At 46.0% G+C, this 27,968-nt stretch overlaps 2 protein-coding genes across 5 annotated transcripts in view; one reads left to right on the top strand and one right to left on the bottom strand.

Moving 5' to 3' along the window:
- Positions 1-26,902, bottom strand: part of LOC112466215 — a 110,770-nt gene extending 83,868 nt beyond the window's left edge. Inside the window, exon 1 of the mRNA XM_025034181.1 lies at positions 24,736-26,902. Coding sequence (XP_024889949.1) covers positions 24,736-24,941 — 206 coding nt within the window. The 5' untranslated portion in view covers positions 24,942-26,902. The remainder of the gene's footprint in view (positions 1-24,735) is intronic.
- The window catches only part of LOC112466214, a 120,645-nt gene that overhangs the window by 74,012 nt on the left and 18,665 nt on the right, over positions 1-27,968 (top strand). The window contains exon 1 of one of the 4 annotated variants that reach the window (XM_025034179.1): positions 5,570-5,635. The exons of the other annotated variants lie outside the window; for them this stretch is intronic. The gene's annotated coding sequence lies outside the window, so the exon portion shown is untranslated. Of the gene's footprint in view, positions 1-5,569; positions 5,636-27,968 lie in introns of those variants that run through there. 4 annotated transcript variants of the gene reach the window in all.

Below are 27,968 nucleotides of genomic sequence, written 5' to 3'. Positions count from 1 at the left end.
TTGCGTTTTTAGAGGTTCGCTCGCTCGCTCGGTCGTTCGTTCGTTCGTTCGTTCATTCGTTCGTTCGTTCGTTCGTTGATTCCACTACCGATAATTCGGGACCGATCTGCGCCACGCTTTCGCTGCCCGGTACTTCGCAACGGATTTTTTACGCACTACGAGCGGCGAACGGTTTTACCTCGATGCCAGTAATTTGGTCTCGATACTTAACTAGCGAAGCAAAGCTCTCGAATCTCATAAGTATAAAATTTTATCTACTGCGTAAAAATTGATAAATGGCCTGTCGCGACAGACCGTGCGATTTTAGTTCTATATAATACCTATTTCTTAATTTCCTAAAATCACTTCAAAACACAATGGAAAAAACAAACAAACGAGTAAATTAATATATAAATATGGCTGTACCGTGCATGCGTCGCAATATTTTTATACAACTGCTTTTTGGTAAAATGCGAAATAAGAGAAAAATAATAGAAAAATAATAACGCCGGTGAAAAATAACAATGCGCGCATTCTATTCCGCAAGAATAATAAAAAACACAGGGACTTAGATAGGGTTTGTGTTTATTGATTTATACATTCTGTATTTTCTTACAAAAATACTAAAAATCCACCAAACGTTGGGCATTCATTTAAATTACACGAGATAGGATTACGGGATCATCTTGTAAAATCCCTCGCGGTAATTAATTGGGCTAAGACATCCCGTAGACACGCAGAGACGTAACGTACGTACGTCGGGTGTCTTTCCACGTGTTTGTGTTGGACGGACGCGTCTGATGTATACGTCGGTATGCCGCGTATACGTGCGTTTGTGCGCGTGTGCGCACAATGTACGCGGGCGTTTCAGCTGCATCTGACGTGCCATTGCGCGATAACCTCGAAGTGTCTGTCTGAAGAAGTGTAGGTGAGTTAGCTCTGTTGCAGCAGCTCTCGTGATGCGCGCCTCGTGTACCGGCGAATTCCCCGACTTCCTATTATACTCGCCGTTCTTTCTTTTTTTTTTCGCTCGCCATTAAATGTGTTTCAACATTTATAAAACTTCGTGTCGCCACGGGAAAATACGGTCTTTCTCTCTCCTCGAAATCGTTGAAAATTTTAGCGCGTTCTTGCGGCGCGCCGTTTTGCGAACTATTCCGCGTTACATAATACGTATGTCGCGTATATATATACGTGTGATACATTAATATCACGTGAAAAACGAACAGCAACACTTCCCTTTTATCTCTCTTTCCCTTTAATTTCTCTTCTCTTATTCTTCTATTTTTTTCTATTTCTTCATTTTTACTCAGGTTTTTTTCCTGCATTATCAAAACATTTTAGTGCTGTAGAGAGATATACATTTAGGGGGCTAATGGTACGAGCTCGTTTTTTCTTTTGACGTAAAGAAAGCTGTCTAACAAATGGAAGTTGAGCCTTTTCCCTCGCATTGTAATAATTCAATGTACGGGAAAGTTTTTATCAATCGTGCGCATTCGCGTAAATCAGGAGATAAGATTGACGTGTGTTTACGTGACGCACGGAAACGCGGTTATCGAATTTAGTTATTCAGGTGCAGATAATACGAGCGATAGTAAGGGGTTAAATATCAGGGAAAATATGCGGCGCGGAGCGCGAAGAAAGTTGGAAGAATTAAATTTCACATATCGCCGCTTGTAAGCGCTATTTATCTAAAACTTCAATTTGCATGCAAATAAAGTTTTAACAGCACGCACTTTGCTCGCCGTTGCGCGACAGAAATTATTATCATTTCTCGTTTATCTTTCCAAGTTAACGAGCAGACATGCATAAGCATATTAAATATTTCATTTATAAATATTAAACAATTAGATCCGTAACAACGATATTTGCAGTCGAGGGGGAAGGTTCACAGCTCTTTTTTTTCACAACGATAATAACAATTAGAACGCGCGTACATTTACAAATTCCATATACGCACTTCATTAGCCCAGGTATCCTCGATCATCCGTACGGACTTTATATCATTCGGTCCCGCCGATGCGGCACGATGAATAATTGCCCGATACATGTTTTTAATTTCGGCATAATTATTATGTCTGGCGCGGATGAGAAAAAAGTGTTCGATATGGCCGATATACATATAACGCGTGCCCATGTCGGCATTGTACGATATATGCGAGCTGTAGGGGCGGAATAATTTTGCGAGAAGCGCAGCGCAGCGCGATGAATTAATGAACCCGTTGATCGAAAAAAAATGAGGTAGAAAGATACCCCCTCCCCCTCTTCCTCCCCCTGATGCTGCCCCCGTCTACTTCGGGGCATTATTAAATGTTTCGCGGGGATAATGCCCGGAAAATGAGTGGTAATATTATATTAATTTATTAAAAGTGCTTTTAATTATTCCGTACCCGTTATAGCTATACCCTGACCGCGCGCGCGGGGGCGAGCAAGAATTTGTTCCAAAAAGCTGTGCCGCCACCGCCGCCGCCGCCGGTGCGCTGCACGCTGCAATTAAAGTCGAATGTAAACTGATAGGACGCCGCTGTTACACGAAACTCCACGGTAATGATTACGGGAGCCGTCGTAATTTATTACTGCATGCGCGCTCGTTACTGCCATTGTGTAATACAGTGATACGCGGGATATAATTGCAACGCTAATAAGGCCGTATCCGCCGTATAACGGAGTCGATTTTTTTTTCGCGCGCGCGCGCGGAGAAAAAAGCGCGAGTAAACGCGAGTTACCGACGATCGGCGACGACAGCGTGACGGACAATGTCGCGACGCGACGCCGAGGATTCTTCCCTCGAGCCAAACCTCGCTGAGCGTTCGTGACAGCGGCTAATCAATAATAATCGCTATTCTCATCACGTCATCGATTCTCTATCTTTTTTTAATGCGCATCGCAGGCCAGGAGCGTAGACGATTGACTGATTGCGAAATGTTCATTCATTAACGACAGCGTAATGTCTTTTATTGAACACGACTCGATTAACTAATAACTGTAATCTAACTCCGCCTAATGATTAATTCAGTCGTTTGGGACACGAAACGTTACTCATACCATTTCATTGGCCAGCTCGTATGATATCATTACGCAAATTGGTTTCCAACTGTCTATTCCCCGCGTCACTATTCATGAAACAGCGCGCATAATAATAAGACAATAAATATCGCTCAAAACGCGCCAGTCTATAGTCATCCAATCACCGTTATCGTTACAATTTTCAATGAGAATTTGTATTTTAGTTGCGCGTCACCTAGTTGCCGAGTCTCCCGTATCACTGTCATTTATGCTCAGTCGAGCAGTGTCAACAAGAACGGACTCGGTGTTTGATATCAGCGTCGATCTCGATCGAGCGATCGCGTCGCTCGCGGCGCGCGCCGAACTCCGTCGAGATATATTATCCGTCTTGATGATTTACCTCGAATTGCCATTCGCGCGCGTACCAATTAACGAAAGTCATCCCCGAGGAGCCGGAGCGGCAGCCAATTAGGGACAGCGGGGATCGCGACGATATTACGGACAACGAAATCGTCGCGTTCCTCGTCAGACATCACGCGCGCGAGCACGATGCTTTTCCGCGTTGTTGCATCCAACTTCGTCGCCGTCGTCGTCACGATCCTCTCGAACAAACCGGCGCTTTAACGCTGCTCGTTTTAATTACCGAGCGCTGCAACAACCGAAAAATAAGCAGAATGTCTCTCATCCGTCGATGTGCAAGGTCTTAATAATTTTCTCGGATATCGTTCCTCGCTTCGACCTTTTCCCGCCGCGGGAGAAGTTCTCGATTTCTTGGGTCTCGGAAGAAACGTGTCCGCGCAACGGCGCGGCGGGCGAACGACGTTATACGGGTCAGGTAGTTTAATTATTATTAATCCAGGTTGTTCCTTTTCCTCGGACTCGGGTTTTGTCGTTCGTGCGAGTGTTCGCGTAAAGCGCCTCAATTAGAATGAATAATTGACCGTACTTTCAAAAAATTGCATTAAATTCCCTGGCTTCGGCGATGCAATGTCGGGATGGGGAAAAAATAGGGCTTAGATTTGTAAAAATTAAAGTAAGGTCAAGTGGCTCTCGTTAGATAAGTAATTAGATAAGTAATTCTGTAGCGGAGAGCGCTCGAAAATGGTCTCCAAAGATGTCAACGGTGTTCTCTCAAGCTTTGCGAGAATCGCAAGGAGTGGTATTTTATCGCAATTAAATGTCCTTCCGCGAATTAAAGGCGAAAAGAATGCGACGGAAATGTTTCTATGTCCCGTTTATACGTGCTTTTGAAAGAAGGATACTCCGGGGAAAAATCCGTGAATGTTGGAGTGCTGAAACTAACCGTTCTCAATGGCCCATTTAGATTGCGGCCGTAATGTGTTTTTTTTTCTGTATACGGCGAAATATAGTAGAACTATTATGAAAGTAAAATAAATTTTCCGGCAGAGAATATTCGGGGCAAAGGGAAAGTGCGCGGCCGAATTAGCAGAAAAGTTCGCACATAAATAACACAATCTGAAGTTTTTATGAAGGGAGACCTTTATTTCGTATCTTAACTTTTATTTCACGTTAAATGCACTTTCTTAGTTTTAAACGTTTATTTTCAAACGTAATTACAATGTCAATCGAATTGTAGGATAATCACAGCGTTTTTTTTTTTTTTTATTAAATTAGCAGTAAGTGATATTTCAAACAAAAATCTTGTAATTCAAGGGAATTATCATTCAAGACGATATGCAAATAACTGGCGCGATTTTTGCTCCGTAGCAAAGGAGGCACAATTACGAGGAAAAAAAAAAGATTATTTTGATTACGTTTGCGTGTGAGGCACGTCGGCATGCCTCATAAATCTGCGATCGATTTGTATCGCGACAAGAAAACCCGTGTAGCGTTTAACATATTCTGAGAAAAACTACAAGGTAACTCGTGTCCTCCTCCGTTATCGCGTAATCGAAATCATTAGACGGAAGTAGCGTCTGTCTTGCAATAAAGAAAAAAGAATCCTTGCGTAATATCAGTTAATAATGTATATTTTATCGCATTTATTACAAAAAGTTCTATATTCTCTAATATAATATTAGACTGAACGAAGAAATCGAAAGCAATTCTCACGACAGGATTTCTCCGTACTTTTCTTTTCCGATACGCATTGCTATCGATTCTGTTCTGATACACGAATACGCGGCCCGTATCTCGCTGTCGGTAACGCGAAAAATTTATCGATAGTTTTGCTCCCGCGTTTTCAAAGACAGAGTTCGGGTAACTCGCGAGGAGAAACGATTTCGTCATATTCGACGATTTCGTTAGACGAGTTCCTCCGGTTCGTGGAAGGATCGATAGTTCAGCGTCCTTGGTACTATCCGTGCATCCTTGGTAACGGCCGGATCGGGCGCGTCGTTCTCCATGGCGGAGGGAAACGGTTTTCAACGGCGGAGAACACTTCAGGAACGAACGGTGAGCTCAGTGTTTACGTACGTTCCATCGCCGTCGTAGACGTTGCGGCGCACGTTGCTTTTACATCTCTTGTTCGGACGGGAAGGTCGAAAGAGCGAATACCGTCGAGCGAGGCGAGTCGACAGCCACCGAAACTCGCCGAATGCCGGGGCATTACGTCAGTGTGCGAAGCTCATCCACCACCACGTACACAGGCTTAGCGGCCGTACGTGTCAGTTGCAAGGCTGTGCAAGTGGTAAAGCCGAATTTACACACGGTTGAGTCTTGATCGAATACCGCCCCCCCCCCCCCCCCCCAAATCAAGAACCCGGATGTTCTCGAGCTAAGGTAGTGAGAAAAACCGAAAGGTCTAGGAATCTCCGAAAGGAGATTTTTCAAAGGGAATAAATCTCGGATATCTAATATCTACTCCTCCGTTTGTTAAGAAGAAATATACAAAGTAGTGTATAGTTTTGTGCTTAATATTTATGAAAGAGTAACGTTTGAGAAAGGCGAGAGAACGTAGTCCCCTGGGAACCGGAACGTCCGGCGGTCGTTTCACGAAGAGAGTGAGTCGTGTAAATCGGACTTGAGCACGCTCGCGCGCGCAATATGCTAACGCGTACGTCCGCAAAGTTGTCGAAAGAGCATGCAGGAGAGAAAAAAAAAAGAAGCGAGCATACGAGAGAAGTGGCGTACGTACCGCGAAGGAAACCCGTAGGTAATTGTGCGAGCAGAAACGCTGACGCAGATAAGGGAAACCCTTACGACCGCCTCCGGTACGGCTATTTATGAGCGGTGTTGCTAGTGAGATGGAAGAACGGAAAGGAAAGGAAAATTCGCGCGGCGATGGGAGCTCCGTGGCGGCGACGGAGATCCGAAAATTTCTCCCCGAGAGAAGAATTTCCTCCCTTTTTCGCGCCGGGCGATCCCGGGCGCTTCCGGTCTACGGCACCGAGAATCGGGTGGGAAATGTGGTTAGCTGTTAAGCGCAGGATTCTCCGACTCGCAGTTGCAATGTTGCTAATCGTGATTCGAAGGACTCAGAAAAGGCGATGTAACAACCCGGGCAACACGGATATCTCGAAGGCTAATCTTTTTACCACCATTTTTCAGTCATACGTAGCTCCAGAGTACCTACGACGGAATGTATGTATTTTTTGGCTTGCAATTGAGATAAAGGAAAAAATTAAGAAAACTTATGTAATCGTATTAATTGCAGCAGTTAAGATTGATTGTAATGAGAAGTGCATCTATAACTTGATGTATTATTAATGAATTTATTTATTATTTATTATTTGTTAATTAATTTATTATTATGAATTGATTTATTTATTTATTTATTATATATATATAAAATAATGTCAGGATAAGTACCGCGATGATAATTCTCGCTGAACTTTATAGAAACTAATTAGCTGGAATTTTCCAGTAATCCGTATCTATATAATCATCGCGTTTTCACGAGAGTTTCACGAGAGTTAAGTTTGTGCTTCGCACTCTTAATTTGCGCGCGCGCGAATAAATAGCGATTAAGTTGAAATGTATTGTTTAGTTCGTTGCGTAACCCTCTTGGGTAATTAATACTAGTTTCTCGAACGTGGATACGCGTTTTGACGTCGACGTTGGCTTCCGAGCGATGTTGCAATTCGCGAGTGGTGCCGATCCCCGGGATAACTCCGCGATCGCGCGAAGTTTCCGGCGAGAGGGAGTCCGTGCCCGAGGAGTAGGCCCGACGCGTTGAGCAACGATTGTTTCGCATCGATCGCGATACGGGACTCGAGCAATATATCTTCTGCGATTTTGGATCGCCGTCGCGCTAATGAACGGCGTTAATGGAAATTACGTAAACGCGCGCGAGAAAGAGGAGAGGCCGACGTTCGTGTTGCATCAAGTAATCAAGAAACTGGAAACCTGTTTCGTTATTCCTGGCCTTCTCGTAAAGCGATCGAGGTATAATTACTCCGGCGTTTTTGCCCGTATGATTCCGCGCGTTTTACGACGTATTTATTCGTTACACCCAGTCGCGGACGCGCGATTACGACTTTTGCAGCGTCACGCGAGCCTATGATCACCGTCGTCGATCCTTGCTTTATCTAATCGCGACGTGTTCTGATAGGGTGGGGAAAAAAATCGAATCGTCGTCGCGCATATCCCGCGTCGTGCGTATATTATTATATTAATTCAATCGTGCACGGATCTCCGTTGGGATCTTAATCCGATTTAACCGCCGCCGCCCCGTCGTCGCTGACGGGAGGGCCGCGCTCGCATTAAACTTAATTATACTCGAGATACGCCAGAAATCACCAACTTCGCGACACACTTAAAGCGTAATAAGGCAGCATTCCAAAATTAGCCGCGCGAGATTAATAGCAACGTCGTCGTCGTCGTCGTCGTCGTTGCTGTCGTTGTCGTCTTTGTAGTCATTCTCCCTGTCTCTTTCTTACAACCGCGAGAGCCTAACGACTCCGCTTCCCCCGTCAGAGAAAAAGGACGCAACAATGTTGGCCGCGAGTACCGATTTCGTAACGCTCGACCTACATCACACACCGGCAACGCCCGCAACCGAAATCGCGCGACGAGTCGCGCGCTGCGGCGAAATATTTATTTATTTCGCGCACGATTTCGCCGATCGCGCAGATCCGTACATCTCATTTGTTTTCGGCTCCGGCATCTTGGACGGTTGCAGCTTCGTATATACTCTTGAGGGAAATCTGGTACACACGTGAGGCTATTGCTACTACGGCTGCCAGGTTTTCCATGGGTTCTCTGTTGTCCCAATTTTACGATCGGTCGGCCCGGCGCGGATAGCGCGATGAACGCTATTTCGGAGCGTGCGCGCGGAGCTCCCTGCTCCTTCTCCTTTTTTTTCTTGTCTTCTTTTTGTCCCGTAGCGCTTCCCGTACGCAACGTAAATTCTTCTTATGGATATTATCGCGAATATGTCGAGAAGACGGTAGTTTCCGTCGGGACGACGACGTTCTTCGGCGCGCGGGGATCGAAATTGGTATACTTCCGGCGGATTCAATTTTTCGATACGGGGAAACGTACCGATCATTGACGTTTTTATTGGAACGATTTAGCACGGAGATCCACTCCCTGTAATCTGTATAAACGTTAGCGAGAATTAAGAGTTAACTGAAATTGTAAAGAGATAGAGCAGTAACGTAGAACACTGTATTGCTATTTTTGTGGGGACGATACGATATACGATAACATTAAAATCTATACTCGTTCGAATTATCGATCACCATAAATGTTAGTGACAGTTATCTTGCTGATATACAAAACGACAGAAAATTGACCAGGCTAGATATCTCTTAATGACGGTTAAGTGATCCCGTGACATTGATGTCTAGACTATACGAAATTATGGAGTCCGGCTTCTATTACCGGCGACAATTCTCTATCGCAAACGTATTGATCAGTCCAACGACTTGTCTCGGATACAAAGAGTTTTGCTTGCAAATATTGACGCGAAAAACTTCTAATCCGGCAACGCCGGCGCCCCGAGCGCCGGCAACAAGCTGCCACCAGACTGATAAAAATAAATTTGCGCCCGGAATAATCGCGGAGCTCCCTAGAGATTCGGCATGGACGGCCGACTGTGTCTAGGCGCGGTGCGTTCTAAGTCTCGAAGGTATTCAATAATGAATTCCGCGTTGGGATGAAGTCATTCTATTGAATCTACATTCTAAAAGATGCTACATTGCCGTGTCAAAAATATCAGAACGTTGGCTCCATGATTTTGGCACAGTGTAGAACGTAAGTGAAATTAGCGTCAAAGATATGTTACAAGGAATTTTCGAATTCTGATTATTAACATAGTTTGCCTGTTATCTAATTATTTTCCGTTACCTATATTCGGACTTGTAGTATTAAATTACGCAGCGTCATTGAAAGACATAATTATAACACAAGGAATTCCAATTAAATCAGAATTGTTTCTAGTGTCTCTCTGAAGGTTTTACATTAACACTAAAATTACTCAAAGGTCAATTATTTAACGCTTGAAGAAAAACGTCAAAAGAAACAGAATGATTTATTACTGAAATTATTTTATTTATATAATGTTGGTTGAGACAAACACACATGTATCAAGCTCGGAGCTACGGGTCCACGTATTATTGCCAAGCTTTTCAGCTTCTTATACGAGCCGGCTTTGAACTAGATTCGATCTTTGCTGCGTGCTCCGCAATGCGTGTGTGCGTAAGTCCGTCGATAATTACCTCCGATGCTAATATTTGTCCAACGTCGCTTGCGCTTTGCAAGATCAATTAGCCACCGGGAACTTGGAACCGGTTCCGAGCTATCGATCCGAACCAGCTTGAGAATTGAGAGAGTCGACACTCGTCGTTGTCGTCGTCATCGTCGTCGTCTCTAATGGCGATCATTACCGGCCGCGCCGTTATCGATCTCTAAACGCGATGATTATCGGTCTTTCGCAACGTCACGCAAGTCGTATTTCGAACGAAATTGAATCGATGATCGCGATATTATTAGGCGACATAATTACGGTTATTTCATAAGCGCTCGTATCTCTTTCTCTCGCTCTCTTCCAATTTTGTGTTACAATTGCAATGTAGCTTTTTACGATATATTAACATACACTTTTTATTATTATAATTACGATTTTTATAACACATTTATACATTTATACGAATATATATTACAAACCCGTTCAAATTTGACACATTCTAAATTTTAGGAAAATTTAAACTTTGAATAACGCAACTATTTCGAGTATTCGTATCACGAGTGTGTTTGTTACATGTCGCGCATAAATACAAATAAAATTACCGTAAATCTCTCCTATCAATAAGTTACGGGACAAGTTATGCGCGGTAGTTATTTATCGAGGCGAAGAATGTGCACAATTCCCTTGGTTATTAAACTTTGCCTCATCGATCTGTCGCCGTCCAATAATGCGCGATAAAATCTACCTTTAATCGTAATAGCTTTTATACAGGGCGCGCAATCGGTATTTTTGTTGCAATTCAGGTGTTAAATTGATCAAGTAAAGTAATCACGCACGATCGGAGGAAGTAATCCGCATAAATAGATATCCACGAAACGCAATGTACACAATTTATGCTATCGTCGAGAACGTGTATTGTGTGTGATCCGTTTTACGGATAACTAATTACGTTATAATTCTAGACCAAATGATATGTTCATCAATTTAATCACGTTATAATCTATATCGGGTTGCAGACAGAAAAGCGGGCATGCGTAACTGCGGCAGTGGTTTCCAAACTTTGCGTAGCGACCCAGAATTGAGTCGCAGGCAACTTTTAATGAGTTCCACTGTGGAAAAATACAGGACGCACTCTCTATTCGCACAAAAATTAACCGCGTATCGCATACGAAGATATTAATGAAAAAATCCTTTGTCATTTTCCCGCCCTTCTCTTTTTTATCGAAAATTCTTGCGTCTCTTTGCGATTTACAATCGTATTATTAAACATATTATATCGAAATTAATCCTATAGGATACTCGATTCAGAAAATTTGAACAGTCTCGCGCTGCATCGTTTCATTAATTTTAATCCCGATTTATTGGACAATGTTAATATTTGAAAGATGTGAAACGAAGTAAATAAACGGCGAAATTTTTCGTCCAAAGGATCGCCGCTCCCCTCGACCACATCTGTCTCGGATTTTGTATCTACTCAATAAACAGTGGAAATATTAATTCATCCACGCGCAATCACATTTGGGGGTTTCTTCTCATTTTTCGAATGTATCTTCTCTCCAATTTCCCGCGATATGAATTTTATGTTCGGGGAAGCCCCCAAAAACCCTACGTTGCCTTGTACAAATCACTGGTAATACAATATCATATAATATAATAGTCGACGAATAAAGATGTATTTTATTGTTTGATTGGTAAACGCGCACGACGTTGACCAAAAGACAAAGTGCCAATATTAATCAATCTCCCTTTCTGAAAATATACAGTCCAGGCTCGGTTGTCCCGTTTAAATACAAGATTTCGTACATTTAGCTTGAGATGTATTGTGTATAGGACCAATTTAATTTACAAAGATATAAAATGATCAGATGTCTAGACACATATATATCAATGTTGCAATATTTTACTTTCAACTAAGACATAAATTATTTGATTACATTATTTAAAATGTCTTTTTATTTAGTAAATACGTCATATATAGTCCGGCACGGTAGCGCGAGTACGATAATGATTCCGACTATTGTTGCGACCAGTCATTTTCAGCGAAGATCGCATATCCTGTATCTCAAATTAATCATTCGCTAATTACTCGCGTGTAAACACACCTAGCAAGCAGCGTCAATCAGCGTTAGCAGCTAATATATTTATTAATCAGTTATATAACATGTATATTCTTAACTTTTAAATATGTTCTCTCGAGCATGCTCGCGCGTATTTTAAAAGTCGTTGTGCCTGTTTATCCGGAAAGCTACGCGATCGAGTGTGCAATTACATGTCGCCGCTTATAGATCACTGTAAGTTCACGCTTAAAGATTACTTTTATTTAAGACGCCGACGTTGACGACGCGAGGACGTGGATGACGGGAAAACTCTATTACCCCATTAACGTCAAGTTTTATTCTACGTTTCCATCGCGTTCATACGTCTTTGCTAAGATACGAAATTTCTGAAGCGATATATACATAATAGCGTGTACGATGTATCGTGCTCTCCGAACGAGATGGCACGAGAAGAAAAGAGAGACGGAGAAAGAAAGATGCTCAACAGAGGGAGAGACGCGTGTTACGAAACCACGGCTCGTGAGAGCTCGGTGAGGTGAAGTGAGGAGAGAAGAGGAGAGGAAAGGAGAGGAAAGAGAAGAGGAGAGGAAAGCCCGTTGGACGAGCTCTCTGTACGAGCGGGCATTCATTTTCCATCTCACCTCCTCCCATCCCCTGTTCTTCATCTCCTTCTCTCTTCTTCTCTCGTTCTGTCTCTCTCTATTCCTCTTTCACTTTTTTCGTCCTCCTCTTCGTCTCTTTCTCTCTCTCTCTCTCTTTCCCTCGTGTATTTCAACGCCTCTCTTTCCTGCTCTTTTCGCCTTTCCTTCCCCTTCTGCTACTCCCCTCGAACCCCTTCGACTTTCCGTTATCATCTCGGAGCTCGCCTCGGGCTAAAATAAAGAAAGATGCGGCAGGAGGGAGGGAATAATAAAGAAGAGGGAAGAGGGAAGAAATACCGAGCGGTGAATGCGCGGGAGAGAAGGAGGGACAAAGAGCATACGGATGAGAAAAATTGAAAGAAAAGAACCGAGGGGGCGGAGGGAAAAAAGGATTCGACGTGGACGAGGGGTTAGCGAACGTGGTGGAAGGATCGGTAACGCGAGGGAACAAGAAACGATACGAAGAGGGAAAGAGAGAGAGAGAGAGAGAGAGAGGAGGATAACGCGAACGCGAATTTCGAATTTCGAGTCGCGATTTACGCGGAGTTAAGCCCGACTTTCGAAACTCACGCAAGCGGGACGCGCGCGCCACGTTTTTTCCACGACGCCCGTATAAAACGACAGGGACGACAACGACGACGACTACGACGACGTATGCGCGACTCTCGACGTGCTGTCACTTTTTTTTAACATCGAGTTATAAATAAAAGCGCGTAGAGTTCGAACGAGAGCCCCGGCGTGGGTGCGCGAGCTAACGCCGAGATATTTTTGGGATCTGTGCTGCAGTCGCGCGCGTTGCAGGTACGAGAGAGAGAGAGAGAGAGAGGGATAGAGAGAGGGGAGCTCACGTGAGCTCGGTTTGCCATGATTGTCCTCCTTCCCTCTCACGATTTTCCACGCTGATCACAATGACACTCGAGAACGGACATGTATCGAAATTACACAGATGTCTCATTAGCTCATCCTCTATTACACCTACGCATTGCAGCATTGCGTGAAATTTTGCCCGGCGTTATGAACCAGGATACAATTAGAAACACGTATTTTTATCATTCTTTGTTCGTACTAATTAATTAATTACAATTCGGTACGGCAGTCATCTAGTAGCCGCACGATTTATATTAATAGATTTTGAGTTTTGCATAAAGTCACCTCCCTCTTCGGTATCAGCCTATTCGTCAATATTATTTCTCTTCACGTGTGTAACGCATCTTTCCCGTCTATCCATTTTGCAGAAATGTCAGCAGCGCGCGAGCTACTTCGCGAAATTGAACCCGGCAGAGAACTTCACTCGTCACTACGCGCGAACTATCGGATCGCATTTGGGCCGCAAAACGTTAGAAAAACTTTTTCACAGCGGCCGTTGGCGCGTACGCTGTGTTAAGCGACGTGTGGAGGGCCCTTTTGCGCGAAACGGGCCAGTCGATGATGTACGAGGGCAATTCCGTAATTGCGTATCGGCCGAATTCGTGGTCGACGCGAGCGATCGTAAAACACGATCGGGCGATAGGCGCAGCGCAGAGCTCGGCCGCGGCGTGGCGTGTGCGTTAAGTTGACGCAACAATTGCGGGTTACGGTCACGTTCGACGGGAATAATAATGCGTCGAGATAAATACTTCGGTGCGAGGCCCTCTCCATTCGTGTCCGAACAATTAAAATCGCGAATGCGGTGCGGTGCGGAAGAATAATTGCCATAATTTGCCGGTACCTTAATATAGCGCTTTTAATACCTGCCAGGTAACGTCGTAATTTCGCTATTCGGTTCCTAATGATTCGCGTTATATAGCAAACTCTCCGGAATCAGTATGAATCGCAGCGTCGCTTTGATTCACGTGCGAGTCGATGCAGAAAGGGCCTTTCATTATCGCAAGCTGCTTAGGATCTGCGTAATATGCCGAGAATCTCGCGTTAATGTCACACGAGATATAGAACGTCGAGAAAATAGGCGGAAATAGGAAATAAGGTACCTATATGAAATAGAATTCTTTTTTTACCGTTCGTTTAAAAATACATCTAATATATTTAATTTCAACGATCTTTTTATTTTTTATATTGCTGTCAGTCGCATTAGCCAATGGGATAATAATTTCTTTTTACTCAATAATAATGTTTATAATCTGGAAAAATGGAGCTATTGTAATACTAGATTACAAGATGATACGATTAGGCAAATGTGCATTCGAACAATTCAAATTGCGTTGCATAATTTCGCAATTACCGAATAGGTTGTTTCGTTTTTCGCCCGTAGGACGATTAACGATAATATGATCCTAACTGCCGCGACACGTCATTTACGAAGCTGATAAAAACGCTTTTATGTCAATGTATGCGAATCGCTAACGAGCGCGGGCAAGAACTCGTCGATTCGTTGATTTTTCGCGTTCACGACGGAGATCGGTCAGGATTGGTCCGGCCCGATGTTGTAATACCGCGAAAAAAGTGAAGAGCGCGAAATTATGCATCGGTGACCCATTTCGGCGAGGCGGCGGAATATGGAAGATCACGGGGACATTATTTCGACGAATAATGGTGGAATAACGGATAACGAATTTTCGTTCTATTTTCGCGATCAAACTTATGTCACAGCGAGTTTGGATAATGAAGATGGAACGTCATAATCTTATTTCATTTTCTCGTATTATAAATCTCGGTCTCTTGGTTTTATGAAAATGAATATCACCACCACATAAATACGACCGCACTTATCAAATTACCGGAGCTGTAACTGCAAAGTTTGCACCTGTCAAATAATGGCACACCTATGACACATGATATTAGAAAATTAAGAAAAATTTCTCTCACGCGTCGTATTTTCGTACCGCGACAAATAATTCATAATTCATCATCGATTATTCGTGAAGGCATTAATTGACTAGATAATACAATTGATTAAAACCAGAATCATTATAGAAAGAGAAACAAATTTTCCATGCATAACACAATGCAAATATAGGATCTTGGGAAATAAACAAGCTATATTGCTTTCGAGCTTTCGAGCATTTTTCGAACGTATTTTCGATATATATTTGCGAAGCGAATAATTTAATAGCAATTTCGAGTCTTCTCTTATGATTGAATGGCTGTCAAATATTAAACTTGTTAAGACTTCGAGCGTTAATATTTGGAATAAAATTCGTTCACATTTTCGGGAGAAAATGATTTTCCGTGCTCGCTGAAGTACTCGATAGACTCAGAAGTGGAGGAAGGAGGCAGGATATGTAACGGGGATGCGTGTCACCTGTCGCTTTCTACAAGATGCGCTAAACGCCGTTGCGTCGTCGTCGGCGCGGCTCTTACCTGGAGCTTCATCGAAGACGATTCACGCGAATACCTGAGACTCGTAGGTTATTCATGTATTCCAAACTTACGGAATATATGAATAACTACTGTCGGGGGCCCGGAGACGACGAGAGGGAAGCGGGAGAGAGAAGCGGAGGAGAGAGCGAGAGACGGGAGAGAACGAGAGAGAAAGCGCGGAGAGCTCGATCTTATTGATAAGGTCGATTTATCGGCGACACGTGGCCGCGTTTACGTTCACTTCGCCTCGTTTTTCCGTCCGCGTTCTCTAGCCGCGCGCGCGATCCTCGGTCCCCGGGAACCATTCGTTTCCTCCACGACCCGACATTATCCGCGCGACGTAAACGTCCCGTCCCGTGCACCACGTGCTTTCGTTTACGTGTCCCAACTGCCTTTCTTCTCTCGTTTTCGTATTTCTCCTCCTTCGATTTTCTTTTCTTTCTTATACAATGCTGATAGAACATAGACAGAAATCTATGGTGCTATTATATGAATTACTTCACTCTTCTAATTGATCGATACAACGTAATTAAGAAATATTAAAAAAAAAAGTTAATCATTTCCGAAACGAACTTAACTGACAATTTTTAAGCTAACGTTGATAGAATACTGTAAGACATTCTCGGACATTTTATTTGGTAGATAACCAGCGTGTACCTACAATCATGTAATATCACAACTCAATTATTTTAATACTTGGAGAAATATTTTATTTTTAAAAAATAGGAGTGTGTTAATTGCATAAGTCGTCGCAAAATTGCCCATTCTGGTCGTTTAATTTCTGAATTCCGTTTCGAATCGCCACGCATGTTTTTCTTACAATGAGTTTAACGTTTCTCGAGTTTTCCCGCGAAGCTTCATGTTCCATGGGCATTCTTTGCGGAGCAATCGTCGTTCGATATTCTGTGTTGTCGCCGCCAGCCTCGTGTGCTATTGTTGCGCGTTTGCTTTTGTCTTGCCAAGGAAATACCACGCGATCGCCGCGTACATCGCCAATTACATATCGATCGGAATTCTCCAGAACCGACAATTTTGTTCCGCTACCTACATTACGGCAACTCAAATATGTCAGCCCGAACGTAAAACCGTTGACAGTCGAGTTACTCGACGTGTTCTGTTCTGTTTTCACAGTCGGATTTGCAATAACACGCTATCCCGCATCACGGTACTTACTGTAACGACGCGACGTATCGACTGGCGGTATCGCGAAGGAATTTGTATTTTGTCGTTTCTTCATTAATAGATTTAAGTATTGAAACATCGATTATGTCACACGACATTTCAATCTACTTTGTCATTCACGCTGTCATTTCGAACGATAACGGATATCGTGCTGTTCAGCTTGTATTTATCGAAAAATTATGTGAGAGTAATCATGTAAAATTGCACGCGACGCGTGCGAATATTGTCTTTGTGTCTCGCCACTTCGTTATTTATTAACGAGTTCGAGCATAGAGCACTTTCGCTATAGGATGTATATCCTCTAGGACAAAGGTTCTTCAAGTTGCATCGCGTCGTTTAGGAGGGAGGGGGGAGTTTATCAAGAAAAAAAAGTAACAATTAATAGTATTAATACACACCGTACGTTGCTATTTGTCAGCGAGAGTGCCAGTTGTTTTAATGTTACGATGATTAACAAAATGATGATAGGTTGTATGCGTCAAATTACATAAGATGATAGGACGATGGAAAAAGTTCGAGGGCCTCTGCCTTGTGAAAATTACAGGCTTCACAAGGTTTCACATTTGATCAGCCTCATACGGGGGGGCGTGAAATCGCGTTAAACGCGTCAGGTAATTACCCGTGGTGGAGGTTTATTTCTCGCCGCCGCGTACGCAAGTTTTAGAATTTTGTGAAACCCGATGGAAACCCCATCCGGGTTGGCAACGGAGCCAGCAACGGGAAGAGCATGATCCTGCCAACCAACACACTGTGGTGGTAGTGGGATCGAAAGGAGGCGGAGAGCGAAGCCTGTCATCGCGGTAAAGGATTCGTCCTTGCTGCACTCGCTCTCCCCGCCTACTTTCAACCTCGCAACCGCATCGACGATGACGACGTCGACGACGACGACGACGACGACGACGACGACGACGACGTCAGTTCACTATGCGCACGTTTTTCTCTTTCCTCTTTTCTCTCTCTTTTTCTTTTTTTCTTCCTCTCGTACGGCGACTCCAAAAAGTCGAACGGCTCCATTCGCTCCGGTCTTTCTTTTTGGTTCTCGCGAGAGAACAAACGGCGAGAAAGTTCGGAAAACGCGGTGACGAATGCGCGGTAGTCGCGCGTACCGTCCCCGCCGCCCAACTATCTTCGTCGTTAATCTTCAAGTATTCTCAAGGAACTCCGTAATGAATTTGCTAGAAAATGGGGTAGACCGCCGATGTAGGTGTGTGTATACACATCGGGAGCGTCAGATAGCCTTGACCTATTGGCTCCCCCAAGTCTGGTCCAAACTTCTTGCGGCTTTGGCTTCAATTCTCCGGAGACTCTTCTATACATCAAACACTCTCCGCTCTCGCCGCTACATCCTGACTGCGGTACGCTGTATTACGTCAGCATTGATAGAAATTGATACGGTAAAGTCAGAAGCTCTCTAACGTTTGTTTTTTTTATCAAGAAGCTCGAAAGGATTTCCTTTTATTGTTTCCATATCGCGCATTTTCATCATCTACAAATTGTGGAAGAAAATATATAACTGTTGCCTCTCATATTCACGCAGAAATAATCTAGAGAATAAATATGTATATACGTTTCGTCATTTTAGATAAAATTTGGAAACGCAATTTGAACAAGTTTTTTAGTCCAAATATGAAAATCTGTTAAACATTGGATCGTTCTGACTTTATTATACTTGAAAATTTATCAATCGTAAAAAAAATACGTTTTTTTTTTCAAAAAGCAGCGTTATTAATCTATGTAATCAGATAACACACAACTATGGAGTTGCGAAGAAAAATTATCACTAATTGCTTCACGTTAGCCACGTATAAATAACGTAGCGAAAGGTGATTTATAATGGCCATTATCGGCCTTTAGTTATGTAATTGTAAAAATTTAAAAAAAGGTGAATCTCTTTCTTACTTTCTCCGCGTAGAAACGAGTTTTATTCCACTCACTCTCAACACATAACTCTCGTCATATAACTTTTTCTACTCTTTTGTAATTGCAATGCCCGATTACATTTTATTCAAGTTTATTCAGGACTGTGTCTCTCTTAACGTTTACATCGTTTTATATCTCAAGCATGGTCGTCCTTGCCGCGCGGAGGAGATTGTAAGGAGGATTCCGTACATTGCGTTGAAACTTTGCTGTCTTGAAAACTAGAGTAACTAGACGGCGACGTCCCCGGTGAAAAATGTGCGCCACATTGTAACGACACGTGGCGGACTCGTTCCCGAGAAAGCACGGCGACTTTCAACGAGGAGGAAAGTATAAGCGGGAAGAGTTCCGCGGGTTGGGATAAAACTCGATTCCAGGATCACGACCTTCAGCTGCGCCGGTAGTTTTCGGACGGGACTTTATAGACTCTCGCGATCGACATTTTAATAGAATAATAAAGAAGAAGGAGCACGTGCCAGTGTGTGTTTTCGCGCTATCGCGCTGCGCGCGAGACGAGAGCGGCGTGTTATTTACGTCAATAATTCCGCTGCGCTCGCAAAAATGGAGCGCGACGATAACCTCCTCGGATCCTAAAACGGTTGCATAACGACGTGTGAAATCATTGCCTATGAAATGACATGGACGAGCACACTTTCACGACAGTAGTCGAAAAAGTATTACCGGAAGATGAAGTGGCTAGAGAATTATGTTAACGCGGACCATTTATCGACGACTCGTGACGCCGTCCGACTATTTTCAGCGAGGTCGTTCACATAATTTAATGACAGAGGGAGAGAGAGAGAGAAAGGACGGGTAACTTATATAATACTCGAAAATGCATAGCGACAATCTCTCTCTTCTGGAAGCGCGAGAATTGGCATATTTCGATCGTATTACGAATCGCAATCGCGGTTGCGATTAATGCTCATTGAGAAATTAAATTTGAATTCATAAAGATTATGCGCTTATGCGGCACTATCAGTTTCGTTATCTCGATGCTCGTCGAACGTGTATCTGGGAAGTATTTACTGGTAAATGTAGTCGGAAACGTTGGTCTTTTCAACAGATTCTATCCATTGATTACATTCCGCAATTTAAGGATTGCGAGGCGCGCGAGGCGGACCCGACGGCGCGGCGGCGCGACGAATGCAAATGCACTCGCGTTCCTCAGCGAAACGTGATAAAATTTGCAAGCATCGCTCTCGCCAGAACTTTGCAATTAAATACTAATCAGCATGGCTCGAATCTAATTTCGGTGCGGAAGGATCGAAAAAGACGCCGAACGCGTACGAACCGATAGCGATTTCGCAATCATTCGGTGATGCAATTAAAACTTCTAACGCGCAAAGTGCATCGCGGATTTCTCCGTTGATTTTTATTCATATCAAATATCAACCTGTTAATTTTCTTGGAGTAAATAAATTAGGGAAAGTTTCGTGTATTTCGAGAGAAGATAAATCCGGACGATAAGTTTAAGCTTTTAAATTTAAATTTTTCATTTCCATTTATAGCTCATATTTCATTTGATTTTTATCCGTTAAGGCGGCGTATTGCTTTTTTTTTGTACAGGAAGAGAGGTAGACCTTACAGCTTGTCTATCGTTGTTAGATATTCCCCTCGTCTCGTCGTACGTTTTTGCGCACGTGCGCGCTCTGATCGAATTATGCTTTTTATCGGGATGAGCGTTTAGCAAATCTATCGATATTTCCGATCGCGAGGTAATCGAGTTTAGCCGGAGACTAATTTTCAGTAGCCGGCCGAGTCAAGTGAGAGAGCGCGCGCTCCCCTGATAGCGATAAAGCAACGCACGCTTTAATTATCGTACTGTCAGATTCGCTGTGCGTCCTACATGGAAATTGTATTAAGCTATTTCATCGAGCCGTCATAATACCGCATAATCGAGTTATATGTCTTCATGCCGCGCGCGATACTATATTCGCGATAATTGAAAAACCGCGGGGCGCGATTAATCGGCGACGAATCGACGCATCAATCCGGGCCGCGCGAGGCTTAAAAAGAGCACGTGTCGGAAAAGTCGCGGGAGCACGCTCCCGTTAATCGCGACACGACCTCGCCTCGAATTTATCTCGACGTTTTTGCGAATTAAATGACCGCGGCAGGACGAGTGATTGCCGTGATTTTTGCGGAAGATCGATCGCGCACGTGTTTCGCGAGTTCGAGAAAACGCGACGGTTCTGCACTGAGCGTAGAGGACTCGTCGATGCAGCGTCGATCTGACACGCCGCGACGCAGAATAGAGCGGGAAAGAGAAAAGAGGAGAAAAGAGAGCTCGTCGCCGACGAGATTCCGCAAATTATACTGTTTAAGGAACGAGGGCGCGACCGGACCTTGCGCAACGAATACAAATGCAGAGCCAGCCGGCAGCGCGTCCCTTCGGCGCGCGTGACGAAATTCGTAAAGGAGCTCTCAAACCAAGCAGCTTCCATCTTCACCCCCCCGCGAAGGGTATACTCGCGGGGGATTTTACTGACACATGAGGGAGAGAGAGAGAGAGAGAAAGAGAGAACCGCTTTGGCGACAACGTGATAATATTTCTGAACTTGGGGAGGACGAGAGAGGGAGGGAGAGAGAGAGAGGCTAGCTCTCGCTCGTGGAAGAAAAAATTCGTCGGCCGTATCTCGAAAAAGAGACCGAGAGCCGCCGGTCTACACCGAAACTGGTTTCGTAAGTGCCGCTTCGGCAATAAAAAGAGACGGGAAGGTAGAAAACGAGGGAGAGACAGAGAGAAAGAGGCACGTAACGCGACCGCATTCACGACGAGCGCATTTACATGTTACGTAAAATTTCGTTGGGGCCCGCGATACACGACACGCCGCAACGACCGGCGATCTCTCTTTCTCTCTCTCTCTCTTTTTCTCTCGCGCGCGCGTACACGAGATGCTCGCCTCTCGGCCCATTCGCATCTCAATGAAAGTCCAGATGACTTTTGCCGCGGGAGATCACGGGGAGAAATCTCTGTGTGGCGTTCATCTCGCGAGCTTTTGAATATGTACGAATTTAGAACAGGGTAGACAAACAGATTTAATCAAAACTTCAACGGTGCAACGACGTAAGACGCGTGACACAATCGATAATAATACTTCTTTCGGTGAGAGTCGTCTAGAAAGGGCAGAAGAATATTCATTTATTTACACGGAATTTATTCAGAAGTTGGAAGAGTCGCAATATACTTCCAACGAGCTAAAAGTCATCGGAGGAAGGATTAAATCACAAAAGGCTCGAATAGTATTTTAAAACAGATTTATTTGCAGTCATTTTTTAGGTGAGTCTATTGTTATCGATACACTCCCATTATTCATCGATCGTATGTCATTTAAAGACGTGAATTTCTTCTTTACAGCACCTTCAATCACCTGTTCAAACTTCCATTAATTTAGAGATACCCTGTGTAACGCATTCGCGCTACGTATTATCGAAACGTGTCTTTTTTTTGTGTATCATATAGAGACACACACGGGTACTGGGACGACGATGTAAAACGTCCGATTTATCATACGTTCGATAGCTTGTTTTAATGTATCGCGCCGACAAAAACATTGCAAATACTGGCGGACTGAAAAAAAAAAGGCGGAGCTTTTACTCCAATTTTCAAGGATGATAGATCGTCCCCCGTATTTCAAAATTGGAGCGGAACGAACGTACGCTTTCGGCCCGCCGGTTTATCGCGCTCCTTCTTTTTTATCCGCACGACGTTTACCGCGCCGCAGCGTTATTTCTGTCTTCGCGACTGACTCATCGACGTCTCGGAAAGAAATGACCCTTGGTCGCGATACCGTCGGGCTTTGCATGCTTATCAGTCCGCTCGGCGCAAAGGCGAACGCTATCAGAAAGAACATTCCCGTACAGTCGTAGGCCGTAGTTTCAAGTTCGTCGGCGGAACCTTTATTCACGCCTTCGACGCCGTTTATTCCGGATATGTCGTAAATCAGATTTTAAGACTTATCGAATTTGCATAATACACGGTTCGGGATGCTCTTGAACAGGATTCAGGCGTCTTGCCGGCTTTCGAAGTTAAACGGCTAGCATGTCGGATGTCCCAGAAAGTCTGTTAAGGCTCAGGAATATGTTATTCGCGTGAATTCAACCAGATAATTCGATGCGATATGCCTGGGCCTTGATTAGGAATTCTTATCTTAATATTCTTGGGAAGTAGCTCTTGTAGCCTATGAAAAGGAGATTGGTCATTTAAAATTCAACGTTTCGTGTCATAACAGAAATAACAATGTGATAAAACCGACGAGCAACAGTAAGCAGCGCGATGACATTCGATCCTCGCACGGTTTTCTGTTTTTATTGCCGTTTATAAGCCGTTCGCACGACTTCTACTTAAAGCCACTTGAGGCCACTATTTATAAAGTCTGGCAAGTTCCTCTCGCAGCACATCGTGTGAATCTACCGCGTGCTTTCTTCCTTTTTCTTCTTATCCCATTCATAAAGCAAGAGATATTGAAAAAGAAACGGCAAGAACAATTTCGCTTTTGCCGGGTGGAAAGGGCGAAGAGAGGGAGAGAGGGGAGGAGAGATTTTCTCTCTCGCCGAGAAGAATTCACCTGCTGATCTAAGTCGCCATTTGTATTGTCCGCGTATATTGCGGGAACATGTGGCTCATAAAATCGTATCGCGTCCAGCCGTTTCCATTCGAAGATATTTCTGTGCGCGCACGCGGATGCGGATAAAAACAAATATGAATGGCAGCGATACCGGCGGCAACGTTATACGCCATTCGACCGCGTCGTTTAAAAGGTTAATGTCGATATCCCGACGAACGTAAATAAACATTTTTAGCGGCACGACGACACTCCGCGGAATTCGATCATTCCGACGAATCGGGGAGAAAAAAAATCGAGCTACGAGAGGGAAAGGCGATCGTCGTGGAATCGTCGACACACCTTTGCCCTCGATCCTTTCCCCCTTTTTTTTCTCCCCTTTCGAAGCGCAGTCCTCTTCCTATTTGATTAAAATTGTTTAATTAAAGACGTCCAGGAAGTAACTCGTCTGAGTTCGACGGTAATAAGAAGCGGCATCTGTACGACAGATAACATCGCCCTTCGTCGCTTTATTACCCTCTCATCTAATCATTTCGCGACAAGAATCTTACCTAGAAATGCAACGCGAAGGGGACGCGCACTAAATTATACCGTCAGGTGGAGTTAACGCGAAGGTTCGTGTGTAAGAAGCTGTCAAGGTCGCTTCTTCGAGACGAAACGAATGGGTTTTACGGGTTTTAGTGTTCGGCAAATAACATTTGCCGCTTAGTTTGGTATACGAATATAGTTTGCCGTTTAGTGGCTGGTGTATTGATGCAAAAGCCAGACGTGTTTGGACAGCATCTACCCGGTGGAAAAAGCGAAATAGGTTTACCGGTTATATGTTTTGACCGCAAAAACCGCCTGGTTCCTGCAACAATTGAAGCAACTGGTCGCAAAATCGCCTTCATTATTCGTCTATCTGACGAAAGAGCAAAATACTGAAGATACATTCGGCAATTTCAGGTTCTTCAATTCCACGATCTACGCTCAAGGTGAACGACTCGTAAAGCCCAGTATCTAAATTTTATTGTATACGTCTCCGAAAACACGAGTTAAATTCTTTCATGTTAAGCGACGTTGTACAATATTAACGTGATAATTAATTAACCACAATGCACCTGCATTCGCACATTTGTAATGCTTGTAATTTGCATAAACATCCAACGATTCCAACGTTCGTGATTTCCTAAGAGCCTACTCCAAAAGCCCCTACAAATTTCTAAGATGTAGGGAACAAAAAGGCTTGAGTAACTTGGCGCGCCGAGCTGTATTTTATGTAGCGACGCGAGAAGAGATCCCTGTAGCTTCGCTCTTTTACGAGAAGTCTCGTTCGTGAAGTTAACAACTTGGACGCAGGTATATACCCGCGGCTGGAAACGGCCGTCTCTCGCGCGTGTAGCCGCGCGTTGGCCAAAGCGGGCTCTCTCGGGCTCGAAGGTCGAACACTTTCGAGCGTCGAGCGCGGGTTCCCGGCATCAGTGCTCGAAAAGAACGGCAGAGAGGCGGATACTTACATCTTGTAGTGGTGCTGCATGTGGTGGCCGACTAGGTGCATGTCGGTGGCGTGCTGCTGCTGCTGCTGCTGCATCTGCTGGTGCTGCTGCTGTTGCTGCTGCGGCTGCGGTTGGTGCATACTCTGATGATGGTGAGTCTGCGGGGGGTCCAGGCTGGATGCACCCAGCAGGGTAGCGCTCTCCCTGAACAACGTTGCCACCTGCATCCTGGCTGTGTCGTTCGCGTTGTCGGTTTCACCGGAAGCGATCTGCCGTCGGCCGGCGTCGCGACGTCGCTCGCGTTAAGCTTCTCCTGTATCTCGGCGTCGCGTGGACGCTTCCTCGCTCGTCGCCGAAAACGAAGGCAGCTCGTTCTAGGCTAGGGACACGGGTCTAGGTAATCCCTCCGCAACGTGAATGTGATGGTTTTCCTCCGTAACGACGAAAGCCCGTACGTTCCACGCCGCGGCTCCGGGATCGATACTGGCTTCGAGATCCCTCGAAGGTGATTATTAGGACCGCGAGTGGTTCCGAGAAAGGTCTTCCGGATCGCGTGATCGCGGAATGGTCGCGGTTGTGCGACCGCTCTCGCCGCCGACCTCTTCTCGCGCGAGTCTTTCGATTACCGCGACCGCGAATGTGCAAATAATATCCCTCGCTGTCTCTCTCAATTGCTAGGATCGTGGATAGTCACAGGATGCGATATCCAGTCTTTAGCGACAGCGATCGAAGAATATATTTATCGGACGCGCGAATTTCCACCGATGACGATTCGTAGAATGCGCCGTCGGCACCCGTCGTGCGCGTTCTTCGCTCCGCGAACACCTGATTCCGGAGTAACACCTGATTAACGATCGCGGAACACACCGCGGCCAGCAGCACGACGACGCTCGTCGATGCTACCGTCGCGGCGACGGAACCGACGTTGATCTCTCTCTCGCTCTCTCTCTCACTCTCTCTCCCTCTCCTTCTCTCTTCCTCTCGATGAAGCCCGAGGAGTCGAGAACTCAGTCGAGACCTCGTGAGGTCGTCATCGTTGGCCTCGTCGCAACGACCGTCGGCGACGTTAGCAGCATCCTCTCCGCGAGGTCGCGATCGCCAGCCGGAACGCCTCCGCGCCGACAGGCCGGAAGCCACGAAAGTCTCTGGCTCTCCTCTCTTTCCTCTCCTCTCCTGGGGCCCGCTGGGGCGCGCACGGCCTGGGTCCACTCGCACACACTCACCGGAGGCGCGGACGCGCTCTCGCGCGCGCAACACGCGAGCCGCACACGGGATCACTGGCCGCGCGCGGATGGTACTCGGTTTGGGATACTTTCTTTCTCGGAGGAGTTTCTCTCCCCTCGGCCTCTCGCGTGCGTTCCCCCTTCTTTCTCTCCTCTCTTCTCTCCCGCCTTCCCTTCCGCCTCACCAACGTTTATATTATCGTCCCTTCGCCCGCGACGCGATGCCGCCTCGAATTCGCGCACTCCGTGTCGTCTGTCATGTTCTCGCCGCGGCCGTCGCGCGCACCTTTTGAATTACGCGCACCGCCCGCCGTCTCGCCGCACCACCGTCGATGCGGTGCGGTGCGGTGCAGCGCGGTGTGGTGTGGCACCCACGCCCCGTTAAAGGCAGGCCGCGCGAAGGGTGGTTGGCGCGTTATCGCTCTCGCGGCGCGGCGTGTGCGTGCCGGCCACGTCGCGCGAGGCACGATGTATGACGCTGCCGCGCGACGTGCGACGTTAGATTGCACGTCGACCCTGTCGCGATCGTTGCTCGCTCCGCGAACTCGCGATACCTCGCGCGAATGCGTCACGAGCCGAGTTGAGACGTGCGTACGGTACGTACGTACTCTCACGGCGCCGCGTGAATCCTCCTACGAGAGGGACTCGTTCGCCACGGAACACGCGCGTACGCACTGTGTTTTCGCGGACGACTCGCCGACTTCTCCGTCGCTTTTTGCGTTTCTCCTCCGCTCTCGCGAGTTCCTCTCCTCTCTCTTTCTCTCTCTCTCTCTCGCTCTCTTTCGAGCTCTCCTGCCCTCGCCTCCGCGGCGCAAACTCTCCCTCTCCCTCTCTCTTTCTCTTTCTCTTTCTCTCCTTCTCGTCGTGTAAACACGCGCGCACACACACACCGCGGAATCTGCAACCGCGGCAGCAAGAGTCGGCACCGCACTGCTCGGCCGTATCGCTCGCTCGGCCGCTCGAACCGCACCGCTCGTACGTTTCCGTTGTTGCTCGACGACGTTCGGTCGTGTTCGGGTTCGAAGCCTCACGGCGGTGGAGGCGGTGGAGGCGGTGGCGGCGTGGCGGCGGCGGCGGCGCGGCGCGGCGCAGCGCGGTGCGGCGTGGCGCGGCGGCTGTGGCTGGTCCGGCGTACTCCGTCCTTCGCTACTCCGCACTCTCGCCGGCCTCCGTCTCTCTCCGTCTTGCCCTTCCTGCCTCTCCCGTCTCCGTCTCTTTCTCTCTCTTTCGCCATGCGCATATCCCACCGCCTCTCTCTACCCTCTCTCGAACCCTCACCCTCCTCTTTCCCTTTTCCTTCCCTCTCGCTTCTCCCAAACGTACTTCTCCGTTTCTTCTTCTTCCTCTCGCTCCCACGCACGTGCGCTTCCTCTCTCTCCTTGTCGCGCTCGCCTACCCTCCTTTTCTGCCACAATCGTTTCGTTTCTCTCTTATTCCGTGCCTTCGCTCCTTTCCCCTCGTCTCTCTCTTCGTCCGTCATCCTCGCCCACCTCCCACACCCACCCCGCCCTTCCCTCTCGCCCTCCCTCTCCCCATCTTTCTTCTTCTTTCTTCGTACGTCTCTCATTCTTCTCATCCTCCATTTTCGTCTTTTTTTTTACGACTGTCCTCGTCCCGCTCGCGGCCAAGGATAGCCGATGAACGGTTCGACAGGGCTAATCGATCGCCAGCGATCGATGGTAAATCGTGGCACGCGCCCCAACGATCGATTGAGATAGATCGATCGTAAGTGCGGCCCGCACGATCGTTACCCGTGCGGCTACGTCGGCCGCATCGACGATAAGGCACCACCGCGAGAGAGAGAGAGAGAGAGAGAGAGAGAGAGAGAGAGAGAGGGACGATATATAACGGTCACTCTCCGCGCGTAGCAGTTAACGACGAACCCGGAGCCGAATTTACAACGGATCGTACGTCCTTTCCACCTATGGACCGAGGACATTATGCAAATGAGTCGCGCGAGCGGCGAGATTGTATTTGCGTGAGGATGTCGCAACGGCAGATTCTTGAAGATGCGACCGGGGGGGACGGGTT

Source organism: Temnothorax curvispinosus, unplaced genomic scaffold (genome assembly GCF_003070985.1).
Source record: "Temnothorax curvispinosus isolate PA1 unplaced genomic scaffold, ASM307098v1 QBEX01016001.1, whole genome shotgun sequence".
NCBI classification, from domain to species: Eukaryota; Metazoa; Arthropoda; class Insecta; order Hymenoptera; family Formicidae; genus Temnothorax; species Temnothorax curvispinosus.
The sequence above is the reverse complement of the archived record's forward strand: the minus strand, read 5'-3'. Positions and strand labels throughout refer to the sequence as shown.